At 38.5% G+C, this 15,459-nt stretch overlaps 1 protein-coding gene across 1 annotated transcript in view; it reads left to right on the plus strand.

Annotated features, from left to right (window-relative positions):
* Positions 1 to 3,106: 3,106 nt before the first annotated feature.
* Positions 3,107 to 15,459, plus strand: part of GK5 (glycerol kinase 5) — a 40,664-nt gene continuing 28,311 nt past the window's right edge. The window contains exons 1-3 of the mRNA XM_087725436.1: positions 3,107 to 3,398; positions 11,154 to 11,247; positions 11,787 to 11,862. Coding sequence (XP_087581562.1) covers positions 3,219 to 3,398; positions 11,154 to 11,247; positions 11,787 to 11,862 — 350 coding nt within the window. The 5' untranslated portion in view covers positions 3,107 to 3,218. The remainder of the gene's footprint in view (positions 3,399 to 11,153; positions 11,248 to 11,786; positions 11,863 to 15,459) is intronic.

The raw sequence follows: 15,459 nt of genomic DNA on the forward strand, positions 1-15,459 counted from the left end.
CTGTAAGTGGAAAAGAGGGTCAATAAAAACAATGTGGTATCAACAATAGCTTTAAAAGTACAAAAACCTTAGCTCATTCAGCAACCAAGCTAAAACACATGCAGCCGTGGGAGCGATGTCCCGCCATGGCACAGTGATTCCTATCATTGGATCACTGTACCAGAGGAGGTGGGACATCGCTATGTGGCTGCTTGCCATAACAAGGAGGAGGTGGGACATCGTTGCAGAGCGGCAGGAGGGGGAGGAAGGGGAATCGTAAGACAGCCCTGCATTACATTAGAACGTGAGGAGGGGGGATGGTGCGGTGCGCGCTGCGTGGCAAACTGACAGAGGGAGGGGAAACTCACAGGGGTGCCGGGCCATTCACGAGCGTCACCCAGCGGCATGGCCCCGCCCCTTTTTCTCCTCCATTTTGGGCAAATTTTTCACTGACTCGAGTATAAGCCGAGGCGGCTTTTTTCAGCCCAAAAAGTGGGCTGAAAAACTCGGCTTATACTTGAGTATATACGGTATGATCTCCAGGAATAAAAAAGGAAGTTTTATCACTTGGAAAAAAAGCCTGCTACCAGTCTAAGGGAGAGAGAGAGAAAATGCCACTAATCTATAAACTCTGTTAACTCTAAAATTAAGAAATAGGTAGCATTAGAAGTAGATTAAACACAAGTTAAACCTTCGTTACCTGCAGATGTGCGTCCTTAAAATTATTTAGTGTTTTGCATTTTAAGTTGCCAACTAAAGCTTGGGTGGAGGAAGTAATTTACAACGTAATGCGATTAGTTGGTCAAGTATGGTCAAGACGAGATATTCTACATGCTTTAATGTTTCTTAATAAAGGGATTAATGGAGCTGCCCTCATAGTCATTCATTAAATCTTGTGAACGTGTTGGAACATTCCTGTTGCCTCTCACCCTGTTTGTCAGAGCAGTCACATTTAATCAATTAGACTAATAATATAAAAGTTATGGTAATAAAGTAGCATGAGAAAAAAATATTTTCATACCGCTTCCAAGGAAAACATTTTGAAAGAAGAACTAGAAAGGATTATAGAGTTCTTAGAGTCCTTACCCAACTAATTAGTATCACTACTAATGAGTGTGGGGTTTGTTCCCTCTATATAGTATAGATTGTCCTGCCCTGTGGGGTATGGTTTTCTCCTTAGTAGTTGATTAGGGTATTACTTTTTGCTTGTTTTTCTGCTTATCTAAATCTTAGTTACTGGAGAGGATGTGTTCTGGTCTTTTTGTTTCCTTCTTAACATTTTGAATGGTCTATAAATATGGTTTATTATAGATTATCAGAAATAATACAACATTCAACAGAACTTGTGATTTCACTGTTTACTAATAGTGATAAACATGTTTATTTCCAGGCATGTAAAGCAATTTATGCAGTATTTCATTAAAACATTTAACTAAGCATAATTTCTCCCCACTTCCTCTCATCTCTGCCTCAATAATACATAAAAAATCAGCAGTGATTTATTTCTACTTGTGCCAATAAGCCTTTTCTTATCTTCCTCTCCCAATTTAGAGATGACTGAACAATTACATTGGCTGGCATTGTCTCTTAGGCTGGCAAGACTTGGTTATTTCTCCCCAAGGCCATCAGTAACAAAGACAAATCCCTTGCCATAAACAGAACGGTCTGTTCATAACCTCCCTGGGAAGGAGTACATCAACAGTCTCATTCCAATCACTCTGGATCAAAGTCTTCAGGAAACCAAAGCTGCCTAGAACTCATTTGATTCAACCACACACTGCCCTCTTCCCTAAATTGTTTTCAGCTTAAATAACTTATTTTTCCCTTTTAGTCCATCATCATTTTAATTTTTCCTAATAAATTTTCTGAGAGAAGTTTGTTGCTTTCTCAGTTTCTGGTATTTGAAAAGAACGACCCTATTTGCCTGAGATTTGATGCAAAGATTACTGTATACAACCTGGTCATCCCCAATGCACAAACTAGTAAAACCTTTTCCACGACTTTGTGCAAACTCAGCTTCTTCCTTGGGGCAGAATTTTGGTTATTTTAGAGCTGTTGTGTGGAACAGCCTTAGTCCTCAAGTATCTAAGGTTAGAACCGGCAAAAAGTTCAGCCACCTTAAGGAAGTCCTGAGGGAATTTCCCACCCCGGTTCATCCTCAGGGCTTGTCCTCACTTGAAGAAAGGGGAAGGGGAAGAAATGAGGATGGAGGCATTTCTCCATTCTCACTATGAATTGGAGAAAGGAGCCCTATGTGCCATCTCCCCATCCACCCTTTATATACTGATACCTAAGGAAAAAGCAGCTGAAGAGATCACCCTCCCTCCTCTCTTCTCGGTCCTACTCCCAGAATCACCTACAGTAAGAAAAATGGATACAATCCCCTATCATTTCATTTCTGGCAACCCCTCCCCCGATAGTGCCAATAGCGCCCAGGGAAAGACGGGAACCTTGAAAAGTGGTTCGTTTTCCGTTTCCGCCTCCTTTTGACTCCTTTTACACTGCAGATCTGCGAGTAGAGGCAGCGTTGTTTTTAATGACTCTTAAGTAACTCTTAAGAATTACCTAGAGTCGGGAATGACTAGCCCATATGTGCGAGGGGAACCTTTACCTTTAAAGAGTGGAAAAACCGAACAAGGCTAAAATCGCAGCACCTATCTTTTAATTGTAATAACGTATTTGTGCGGTTGCATCATCCTAGAAACAAAAAGAAACCACCTGGCTTTGGGCTTCAGTTCCTAGAATGCAAAGTATACTAGAAAACCCAAACAAGTTTTTGTGTTTTAAACTCGTAGGCGGCCTCTGGAGAACCTATGATTGCCTCCACAAGCAACTTCGTGGAAAATTGCTCGCCGCCTTCAGCTCTTGCCCTCGCCCCACTCAGTTATTTCCCCCAGACACCCCTACGGAAACACAAAGATTGCAATCGCCTCTGTAGTTCAATTAGAATAAAGCATTCGAGGGAGCCGCCTGGGAGCTCCGCGAAAGGGAGCGACTCAGCACAGTTCGCTCGTCCTATTTCCCTTCCCTGGTTGGCTCCGGCTTCCCCGCGCGAGTCTTTTCTGCGAACAGCCTCCGCCCCCTTTTTCTAGCCTCATAAAACCCGCCCCTGAAGTACGGGCGGTTACTGGCGGGCCCCCAAAGGGTCGGTTGACACTTTCCGCCGGAGCCATTGCGAGAAGACTTGTGTTAGATTCTGCGGAAAGTTGCCTGCCTAGGCTTGGAGAGGCGAGGCGCCGATGAAACTGATCGATAGCGGCACACCAGCGGCCAACAATGCCTCCGCCACCAACGGTGCCACGGCCTGCGCTCTTGCCCCGGAGGTGAAGTATATCTTGGGGATAGACGTGGGCAGCACGGTGATAAGATGCCATGTGTACGACAAGGCGGCGGTCCTCAAAGGTTTCAGTAGCAAACAGGTGAGAATTGTGCGGGCCTCGGGAAGAAGGCCCGACATAGTGAGGTTCCTTTAACTCCGTTTTACTCACCGAGTTCTTTGCGGATTGTTTTATGCTCTTTCCTAAGATTACAACGCAAGAGTGCAACGCGTTTCCCTTATTCAAAAATTGTGGGCGCACGACACTCGGAATCATGAATCATCCAAAGAAATGTTAATCCAAAATGTTCAGCTCGTGTGTTCAGTAAATAATTAAGCTCAACAGAATTGATTCAGTAAATCATGGTTGTGCCAACTTCATAGTTTACTTAAAAACAAACTCAGAGACTCCTATTCCTAAATTGTATGTTGCTTAAATTCAGTGGGACTTGCTGACTTTATATATAATTAAAACTAAAGTTTTTCCTTGGTGTATATGTTACAAACATTTTCCTTTTGAAATCCAAGCTGGTTTCTTCCCAGTCTTACTACTTCTGGGCAGTATGTTTGTTTCCACTGTTTTGTGAATGAGGAAAGAACTGGAGTTTTCGTTGTTTTCTTTTTGCCCTAGTCTCCGACTTAGTGATCACATTGGGCTTTGCAGTTTTTCTGCAATGTGCATTGTAACTTATGTCATCGTTGAAATATATGACTTGCTTGTCTTTTTGTTCGTGTTTAGTAGTATAAGTAAAGAAAAACAAGTTGCACATTGACCTGTAATGGTGATATAGAAATTGGATTTTGCTTTGGTTTGCTATGTGGTACTGCTTATACAGCAGGAGTTTGAATAACAGAGTCCATGATGCACACATGGACTGTATGATATCCTGCTGATTTCTTATTGCAGCATTTACAGATATCCTACTCTATGTAATGCTTAAATACCATTTTAAAATTTCAGTATTTAACCTGAACTAAACCACAACATAGGAATTGTTTTATTCATAAATAGATATTATCCATGCTACGTTTGAACATTTTTCAAAGTTGAAAATAAATAATATAAAAATGTAGGTGTTAGTACTTTTGAAAGCAATAACATTTCCAATTCAAGTCTTGCTTTAGCCACGAAAACCAGCTGGGTGACCTAGGGCAAATCACTCACTCTCAGCATAACTTACCTCATAGGGTGGTGGTTCTGGGAAAAATAAAAGGAAGGAATATTAAATGCATTCATTGCCTTGAGTTGCTTGTTTGAAAGTGCAATGATAGTGCACAGATCTCCCATGAAATGCTAAATGCAGCCTTGATCATGCTACCAGTGTCTGGATGTAAAGCTTATTGGAAAAAATATAAAGCTTATTGAGTGGAATGCGGTGGCTAAGACACTGAGCTTGTTGATCAGAAAGTTCGGTGGTTCGAATCCATAGTGCCATGTAATGGAGTGAGCAACTGTTACTTGTCCGAGCTTCTGCCAACCTAGCAGTTCGGAAGCATGTAAAAATGCAAGTAGAAAAATACCGTGTTTCCCTGAAAATAAGACAGGGTCTTATTTTCTTTTGCCCCCCAAAAAATGTTACTTGGGCCTTATTATTGGGGGAGGCTTATTGGTTTGGGGTTGCCGGGTGGCTGCACTCTTCCAAGCGGGCGCCTGAAGAGTTGGGCACAGCCTCAGGGGCAAACAGCTGTGTTGAGCTGTCGCAGCAGCGCAGCACAGCAGCCATGAGGTGACCACGCTCAACCCCCCTTTCTAGCCGGGCAGAGTGTCACTCATGACCCAGTAATATCCCAAAGGCGCTAAGTCACGTGGCGCTCTGCCTGACTGGAAAGGGAGCTTGTACAAGCGCCTGTTCTGCCCCAGCTCGCGTGCCTCCCAGCCTCATTATGCCCTGGACCAGCTCTCCCTGCAGGGCAAGGACTCCGCCGCCGCGCTCTGAGCATATCTGGCTTCCAAACTCTGGAGATCTACTGCTGAGTCTTCCGGCAGCGGCCGCTCTGATACTACGCTCTATGGTTGTGGCCTGGCTGTTGGAAGACTTTGGTGGGACAGAGAGTCTTGCGGCAGCCAGCCTACATCCATAGAGAGCAGCCACCCGGCAACCCCCTGCTCCAGCTGAGCACAGCGCCACTCACCAACCTAGCAGTATCACGAAGGTGGCAAGCAATGTGAGTGCCCTTGCCCCCCTACACCCCCCCCCCCGGCTCCTGTGTCTTGGTGCCTTAGCGATATTGCTAGGTTGGTAAGTGGCGCTCTGCCTTGCTGGAGGGGGGGAGTTGTCCAGGGGGCTTATTTTCAGGGGTGGGCGTATATTTTTGCCCACCCGAAAAATATGGCATGGTCTTATTATCAGGACATGTTGTAGTTTCGGGAAAACATGGTAGGAACTATCTTTGGTGGGAAAGTAACCGTGTTCCATGCAGCTTCGGCATTTAGTCATGCCCAGCCACATGACCATGTTGACGTTTTCAGACTGCGCTGGCTTTCAGCTTTAAAGAGTTAGGAACGACTAGCACATATGTACGTGGGGAACCTTTACCTTTTATAAAGCTTAATTGGGGGGGGGGGGGATACCCATATCAAGGTGGAAGGAAGAAGTGTTGAGTGGCATATGACAGGCCTGAATTCTAGTTATTCTTTTTCTGTTATTCAACATATTTTTAAATAAATAGACTAACCTGCTAAAAATATGGCAATAAAATTTGCAGACAGCATAAGGATGAAAGCTAATGGTGCAAAGTAGGAAGATTCTGGAAGATTTTATAAGCTGAAACAGTAGGCAAAAACCAGGAAGGTAAATTTCACAGGAAGAATTACAGAGCAAAAGGGGTTTTTCTTAGATTCAGTAAGAAGAGATACAGGATGGGAGGGGGAGAAATCATGTTGGGCAATGCTAAATGCAAAAAGGATCTGGATATTGTGGTAGATCACAAACTGAACATGAGTCAGGAATGTGATGCAATGGTAAAAAAAAACAAAGGCGATTCTAGGCTACTTCAACATATGTGTAATGTAAAAAGTCATTTTCCTTTCTATTTAGCATCAGATTTAGCACTCATTGTTTCCAGTGATTAAGACTGCAATTTAAAAATGGCATTGACAAACTGACCAGAGTTAAGCCTAAACTGCCAAGAGTCCCTTAAGATTGTAGCTTGTAGTGGGATATAAATATAGATCTTAGGTTATGATGGCATTTGGGACTACTAAGTGACACAGTCACACAATATTGCACTTTATGACTAGCAATATCGTGTAACTGTGTCACTTAGCAACAGTAATCCTGGTTGTCATTGTTAAATGAGGACTTTATGTAATAGCAACTTCTGGCTTCCTGTCTGTTCCTTTATTAACTTTGCTTTCGGGAAACCAATAGGGAATATCGGAAACTGATCATGTGAGCACAACTCGCTGTGACATTGTAATTGCAAGCCAAACACCCAGATCAACATCATATGATTGCAGGGAAGCTGAAATGGCTGAAACTGACTGGTCATACATTCTTCTCATTTAGTTTTGTCACAAATTTCTTCACACTTGCTAAATGAGTGGTAGTAACCTGAGGCCTACCGGTAAAACCAAAGCACGGTTATAAGAGGCCTAGAAAGAAAAAAAATTGCAAGTATGTTTAGCCTGGTGAAGACTTCAGGTAGTAATAACAGTTGTCTTCCAGGATCCAAAAGGATCTTATATGGGAAATGAGGCAGAACTGATCCAGAAAACAACTCAAGAAAATATGTTTTAATTACAAGAAACTACATTTTGGCACTAGGTATATATTTCTAATCATAAAAGTTATTCAGTGAAATCAATTTGTCTTTGTGTAGGTGAGATTTGTCTGTCACTTAACAGCATCCTGTTTGGATTGGAATGACATATATGCCTCAATAAATAAATATACTAAAAGTCTTTGTCAGCCCACCTGGATAGACCAGACCAGGAAATGAATGCCACAAGAAGACAAGCTATTTTTTTTCCATATTGGCTAAAATAAAGGAACCTTGCAAATCTGATTGTTCCATTTCTCTTTTCCTTCCTTATACTCTGTGAATTGGGTAGGAATCTACCTGAGCCACTCCAAAATATTAACTTGTTTCTCTGGACTTAAACATGTTTTTACTTGGTTTCTACTATTCAACTATTTTGCAAGTAATAGTTCTTGCATATTTCCTTCAATATTTTCCCTATTGTCCATCATATTTAAACTGAGTGAAATGACCCCACCTTTTGGCATACATACTCCTGTGTCCCCCACCCTTTGGCATACACTCTCATCACAGATGAGATCCATCCCCCATATTCCTGGCCTTCTGGAAGAGCCCAAAACCTTGGTCAATCGGGACTTGTTACATTTGACTGATAGGATAGAGAAGATTCTCACCCTCAGGCTGCCCATCATCTTGGTTCTTAACTTTTAACCTTTTATTTTAATTGTTTTTTGTTTTAGCACCTTTTAACATTGTAAGCTGCCTAGAGACGCTGTATTAGTGAGATGGGTCACATAGTAATTTAATAAATAAATTTTGTAGGGACGCTGGAGTAGAGGATTCTTGCCTTGGGTTGTGAATTGAACTAATATACATCTTCATTATCTCTTCCCACTATAAATTCAATGATTCTGTGAAATATTTTTCAAAATATGTTTAGTAGGTATGCTGCTTGTATTTTTGTAGTTGTTCCCAAAGAAGCATCAAAGTCACAAATTACTTTTTTCAGTTATGCCTCTGCTATGCTACCCAGACCAAGTACAGGTAGTGCTCAACTTACAACAATTCATCATTCACAATTACAACAGCACTGAAAAAAGTGACATGACCATTTTTCACACTTACAACCATTGCAGCATCCGCATTGTCAATGATCAGAATTCAGATGCTTGGCAACTGACTCATGCCTATGACGGTTGCAGCGTCTGGGGGGGGTCATGTGATCCTCTTTGGCAACCATCTGACAAGCAAAGGCAATGGAGAATAACCAGTCTGTATAATCCCATTAATGTAGCAACATTATGATAAAAATACTTAAGGAATCCTCCCTGTATTTCCAGTCTTCAACATGCATCTCTTTAGTTCTGTATCATGGAATGAAGACACGGAAATTAAATTATTTATGAATTAATATTGTCTCTTTAAAATCTGATTTTGATTCAAGCTTCAGTAGGTTTTGTTCACAGAAAATATATTCAAAATGTTCATACTATTTATACATCTATTAACAACTCTAGGAGCCAGTTTAAGTATTGCCTTCACAAAGACATCGAGACACAAAGTACTAGCAATGTAACAACAATATTTGTACCACAACTACCACAATGACCTTGGAGATAATACAACAAAAGCATACCTCTAGCCCAAGAAACAGGAAGTATGTGAAAGAAGCTAAGACTGCTTCCACCCTAATTTGTCAGGATAAAAGAGTGAGGGAAGGGAAAATACAACCATGCTTCAAGATTTTATTATAATTTATATCAACTAAACATAGCTCCACTTAAATTCCTTGAAGTTTATTTGCTGACCTTGCTTACTTCAAAAAGGTTGAAAATTTGCTGTTTCATTTTGATACTAAAGCGTATTGAGAATATAGGGCACACTAGTCAAGTGGTTAAATCCCTGGGCTTGTTGACCAGAAGCTTTGTCAGTTTAAAACCTTGGCAGTGGGTCACACGTGCATGCGCAGGTGGGCGGGGTCGCACGTGTGCAATAGCACACACACACACACACACACAATTTGACACACCTTTAGAAAAAGGTTAGCCATCACTGCCATCCAGCATGCTGAAATAATATATTTTGTGTACAATTGCAGCCAACTCTCATTTACCTATTTAAGGAGAGAGAAAATGAAATACATTCCACACTGTGATTGCACATTCTTGCTGTAGTAATAATCTACTGCATAGAAAAGCAATTAAAAGTTACTAAAGATTCTTTTCTTCGTTCATACCAAATGCGATAAAGTAGAAATTTACTAATGAGGAAATAAATGACAATTTAAGAACCAAGTAGATTTGTAGTATTTAAAGTCTAGTAGGGTACTTAAGGTATTCCATGCAGTAGAAATGGGAGGCCAAGGTTCAAAGCCATCCTTAGCCACTTTAGATCAATCACAATCTCTGAGCTGAACCCACTTCACAATGTGTTTGTCCTGGGGAAAAACTGGAGGAAGGAATGCTATGCAATCTTGAACTCATACAGGAAAATCAAATCTAAAATACATACATCTGAACATATGTGTGAACGAGAAATGCCAATAGTGTAACTCCTTAAGCTGCAATGCTATATTTAATTCATTTCATAAAGAAGAAGACTCCAGTGGCTTTTGAGGATGTTTACCTATTGTTAACTTGCCCAGTTTTCTTTATTCTCATGACAATATATGGGTTGGTCCAGTGGTGGGATTCAAATAATTTAACAACCGGTTCTCTGCCCGAATGATTTCTTCCAACAATTAGTTCACCAAACTGCTCAGAAAGTTAACAACTGGTTCTCCCGAAGTGGTGCAAACTGGCTGAATCCCACCACTGGGTTGGTCCCATAACATATTAAAAGACAAATGTGGTCAGCAAGTGTGGTTTAGTGACTTATGCAAGTACAGCTTCTATGTCCTTCACTGGGGATTTCCAACATGCGCTGGTCAGACAGAACATACCAAATGCCAACATAATGCATGTACCATTTCTGTACTTGGGAATTTAAATTATTAAATTGGCAGGGTTAATTAGATCAGAAACTTACACTGAAATCTCTCTATAATAAAATATCCAAGTTTCACAGTAATATGGAGTCTTTATACAAATAGTCCTTGATTTACAAATATTTGTCTGTTACAATGACACTGAAAAAGTGAAATCCATGACTGGTTTTCACACCACGCAACATCCCCATGGGTCAGATGATTAAAATTTAGCCACTTGGCAGCTGGCATGTATTTATGACAATTGCCCTTTCCCAGGTCATAAGATCACCATATGTAACCTTCCCAGCCAGCTTCCAACAAGCAAAGTAAATGGGGGAAGCTACTTAATGGCTGCATGATTCACTTAACACCTCTAACTCTTGCTTAGAAACAAAGCTTTTTGACTCAATTATAGTGAAGGACTCTGCATTAGCTTTTTGTGGTAAGCACAACTTGTGCCTGGCATATTAGTAGCACTGTTGTTAAGGGAATATGGCTTTTATTAAATACTATACAGCATTTGAATGGTGGTTAGTAATTAAGCATGAGATTTCATCTATGAGTTGCAGTAGTGAGTATACAAAAACAATATTTAATATAAGAATCAGAAAAAGTTTTGCAATCATTTTAAATATATTTAACTTTGTATAATACTTATTGTTTTATAATTCTTATACTACTGTGACGGAGTTTGGAACTTTGCTACCAGTTTCTTTGAAGACAAAGGATTGTTTTGAACTTGAAGGTTTATTAGTAGCATTTATTTTCTGATGATCAGTCCTTAAGAATTAGTATTGATTTGCATTACTTACTTTTGTCTTTGAAATTAGACACGCTTTCAAATTCCAAATTCAGTTAACGGTTTGTGTTTTATGGTGACTTTTAATACCAAAGAAATATCCACATTCTATTCTCCTAAGCAACAGTCAGCTTTAATAGAAAATGTGGACATATGCTATATGCTGAAGGTTCCAACAGTATATTTGATAGTATATGTACAAACTATACATTGATTTCTAATGGCTGTTCTGTAATTATCTTTGCCTATTTTTTTAAAAAAAGAATGTGGGTGTGTAAGAAATAAGCCAAACAACTTTAATTCTTTTAATATGTGAAGATGCTTTTTTGTAGTCTTCATCAAGATCATTAACATCTACAATCTTGGTAAACTTGTGTTTCCCTTAATAGGTAGAGGCTCTTCATCCTCAGCCCGGTTGGGTTGAATTAGACCCTGAAACTCTATGGACCCAGTTCATTAATGTGATTAAAGAAGCAGTTCAAGGTAATCATGCAAGCATATTAATTTCTTCTTTCAAAACTTAATACTGCCATATTGAATTTATTTTATGATGAGGTTCAGGTTCAAGCTCAAAAATGACACAGTATAATCCAATCAAATTTGATCCTTTATTTACTTTTATCTAATGGACCGAATCTTGTGAAACTAAAGCTATAACCTTCTAAGCCATTAGAAATTACTGCTTCCTCCTTGGGAAAGCTCTGTAGTGCCAAAACTCCTACCCACTAGTTTTCTAGGTGTACATTCTATCACAATACCTAGATTAAAAATAAGGCCTTCAAAAAGAGCTTACAACATATGGGAGCTACATTTCTTTGGAAAGTCTATTTTCCATTCACATTCTTGTTTAAATTAAGAGCATCAAAACCTGGCTCTTTACCTAGACACTGGGATAGAGTGGTAGAGCTTTCAGACAAATGGTTGATGGAGGCACAGGCTTTTTATGGGTTTTGTAGTTTTATTTCTGTGACCCATCTGAATGGATAACCATGCAAATCTTTTAAAATAAATATATCTTTTAGTTGCAGGAATTAAAATGAATCAAATCTCTGCTCTTGGACTTTCAACACAACGTGCAACTTTCATTACATGGAACAAGTATGTATAAAGGTTATAACTAATACCGCATTCTGTGCTTGTTGATATGTATGGATGCTTTCAAAAATAAAGTTCACTTGTTAGAGCAATACTTTATGGCATTATTTACTAACACTCATGATATTGAAAATAATAATGAAATTTATTTAGCCTTTGTTTTAAACCCATATATGTATCATTATAAATTGTATTTTTCAACAAAGTTCAATAAATGATTTTTTGCAGGGTAGGTGCTAGTTAAATTGTTTATGCATGAAATGTAGGATATCACTCCTACACAGCTGAAACACTTTGTTAATTCTTTAATTAATAGTTTTAAAATGCCACTTTAAAAGTTAGGCCACAACTTTTGCATGAGAAAATAAGAAAAATAGTAGCTGAATTCTATCAATTCTATAATATAAAACATGGAATAACAAGGTTGGGAGGAACCTTGGAGTCTTCTAGTTTGAAAATACCCAACTATCAAAAGTGTTATTTAATTATTTAGTTGCTTTTTACCCTTTGTGATCTAATGAACAATGTTTGGTAGGATTGCCAGGCAGCAGGTGTTTTATTGAGTTCTTGTAAGCTCAAGTTTGTATTATCAATGATAATTTTTGGCTACCATATTATTGGGCTTTTCTTCAGTTGCCTTCATTTTTTTTCAATCATCAAGGATTTTTCAACTGACTCTTGCCTTTGCATCATGTGTCCCAAGTACTTAAAAGTTCCTTTTATAATAATATTTCCAATGGGCATTCAATTCTATGATTGAATGATTTGTTCAGTAGATGACAGTTCACTGGCACCCGTATTCAAAGGCATCAATTTGTCCTTCAGCCTTTCTGATATTCCAATTTTCATAACCATGTTTTTACAAATGGAGAAATGTAGTCTCTGTCTGTGTAGAGATTCTCAGTCATCCAGGTCATAGTTGTCCCAAAGGCTTTGAGTCAGAGCTGAAGAAGCTTCTTGGCTGAGAAGCAAAGCGTCTTCAAAGAAAAAACAAGAACATCCAGTTGTCTCCTGAAAAAGCGTCTTGGGGGACAATCTCTATCTGTGTGATATCTCTGTATTTTAATTTTTGGTTAAGATCTCTGATATCTTTCTCTCAAGTAGGAGACATACGTATTGGGGAATGAGGGCAGGCAGTGACCAAACATGTAACATAATTTCTGCTAGAGGTGTCACTATTATCACTAATTATCACTAATCCTGATAATTAAAAAATGTGGATGTCTGTATGCCTTGAATGAGAGACCTCTTAATTCATAGTTATAGCCGTCATCCCTGTAAGTTTTCAACGTAGGATGATAAGCTATTACTATTTCAACCTTTTTTCATATTCCTACATTGTTTGGTATTGTCTATTGATAAAATTTGGTACTGTTGAATATTAACAGCATCCTGGCTTTTTCAGTTTCTTTCAAATAGTTCTTTTTCAATATATGTTCAATATTAATCTTACAACAACAGTGCATGACTAAGGCAGTTATCAATCTGTCTGGCCTGCCCAAAATATTCTTACCATTAATTCCATTAAACTAATTAATATATTAACTGCTTAGAGAGCAGAAAGAACACACCTTAATGTGAATTCTGTCAAATAATTGGGAATCTGTTTATCATAATTATGGTGTTTATATAAAATACTTTCTGATGAAATTAAAAAATGATAGAGGTATAATTAAGATGGTATGTAGTGGTACAAGTTGCAGAAATAAATTTCTATGAACAATATAAATATTGACATTTCTTTCCTTAATTCTTCAGCTATAAGTCCAGTTTGTTCTGTGGACTGTTTTATGCATTTGATAAATAAAATTAGTTCAGTAATTATCTCAACTATTCAGTCAGAATTCTTCCATATGTGAATAAATTAAAGAAATAATATATATCCTAGGATGAATTACAACAATAAATTGTAAGTTGAGAAATAGGGTGGGTAGAAAACAATCTCTTTTTGAAAATTTCAGCAAAGTACTATTGGTGGTTTCAACATTTTGAATAGGGAGAAAGGAATATAAGCAGGTGGTTTTTTAATCTCTTCCACTCAATAAATCTCAACATTGCAAAACCAGTTATTCTACTAAAATGTTCTTATATAGAAATAGTTCTCATTGTTTTGAATTCTTTAGTTAAGGTATCAAGTTGTCCTGGTTAAGATACAAAGAATAGAAAAAATTAATAAACAGCCTAAGCTTAATTCATGTCCTGTAGATAAGGACAATGACATTAAGGCTGTTTTTGAATAGATTTCACCTCTATTATGACAGTGATCTACTGGGTGGGGAAGGTACGCAGGTGATCAGTGAGGTATCATGTGAGCATGGAGAGGCCAGGGGTAGCAGCAACGAGTAGAGGAAAGGTGCACAGGTAACTAATGAGCTGTCAGTGACTACTGCTGAGTGGCAGAGACAACTTGCAAGCTTCCCTGCAGTTTCTCCATTTACTTTGCATGGGTGAAGTGGTCAGGTGAAGTTACGAATGGCAAACACGTGAGACACTGCATCCATCATAAATGCAAGCTAGTTACCAAGTGCCCAGATTTCAATCATGTAATCTAAAAATTGCATGTTGGGACAGCCAGAACTTTGAGTGCCTGTTGTAAGCAAGCTTGTTCGACACCATTGTAACTTCAAACAGTTGCTAAACAAGTGGTCATTAACTGTGGACTAGTTGTATTAATTTTCAAACTTATTTACTGAAAAGAACATAAAGACCTACTTCTGAAATCTCTAACTACAATAAAGGCCTTACCTGTACCTTGAGTTAGGGAGAAACTTGTGTTAAAATTGTTGGCTGTACAATATTGCTTTTTTTTACACACACGGTTTCTTTTTACTTTCAAGCATGATATCCAATTTGTTACGTGAACAGATACAATCCAATAATCAACGTATCATGAATTATTTGGTCTATGTTTTCAGTCTTCTTGCCCTGGGCCTAGATTTTAAGAGCAGTTTTGCTTTTGAAACAAAATTCCCTGTAGTTATTTTAATAACATTGAAAAATTATGCTTTGAAATTTGCTTTTTAAATATACAATGGTCCTTAAAAGTTGGTAATTTAATTTTTGAATTTAATATTTCTGCATACATATCTACAATGTGATCTATTCTCCATACAACTTCTAAAACTAGATTTTAAAAAAGTCAAATAAGTCCAAAGCACTATTGTTCATTAGTACATTGAGGAAAATGATCAAAGGTCTGTATTTGTGGCAAAAATATGTGAACTTTTGCTTTCAGTAATTTCTTCTCAGGCAGTAATAACTACAGGTAAACCTTTCCAACAGATGTTGATCAGTCCTGTATGTTGGCTTGGAGAAACTTTAGTTCATTCCTTAACAGAATAGCTTCAGTTCAGAGTATTGGTGGGCTTCCTTGCACAAATTGTTCATTTCCTTTCCTTTCACAATGTTTTTCTAAGCTCGGGATTTTGATTTGGCCATTCCAGAACATTAAATTTCTTCTGCTTTAACTATTCTTTGGTTGTATGGCTTGTGTGTTTGGATTGTTGCCTTACAGCTTGACTTCTTTCTCTTGATTTTCAGTTCATTCACAGACACACTGACATTTTCCTGTAGATTTTTTCTGTCACAATTCAGATTTCA

Source organism: Thamnophis sirtalis, unplaced genomic scaffold (genome assembly GCF_051295495.1).
Source record: "Thamnophis sirtalis isolate CommonGarterSnake01/CBP01778 unplaced genomic scaffold, rThaSir2_p1.2 scaffold_11, whole genome shotgun sequence".
Classification (NCBI taxonomy): domain Eukaryota; kingdom Metazoa; phylum Chordata; class Lepidosauria; order Squamata; family Natricidae; genus Thamnophis; species Thamnophis sirtalis.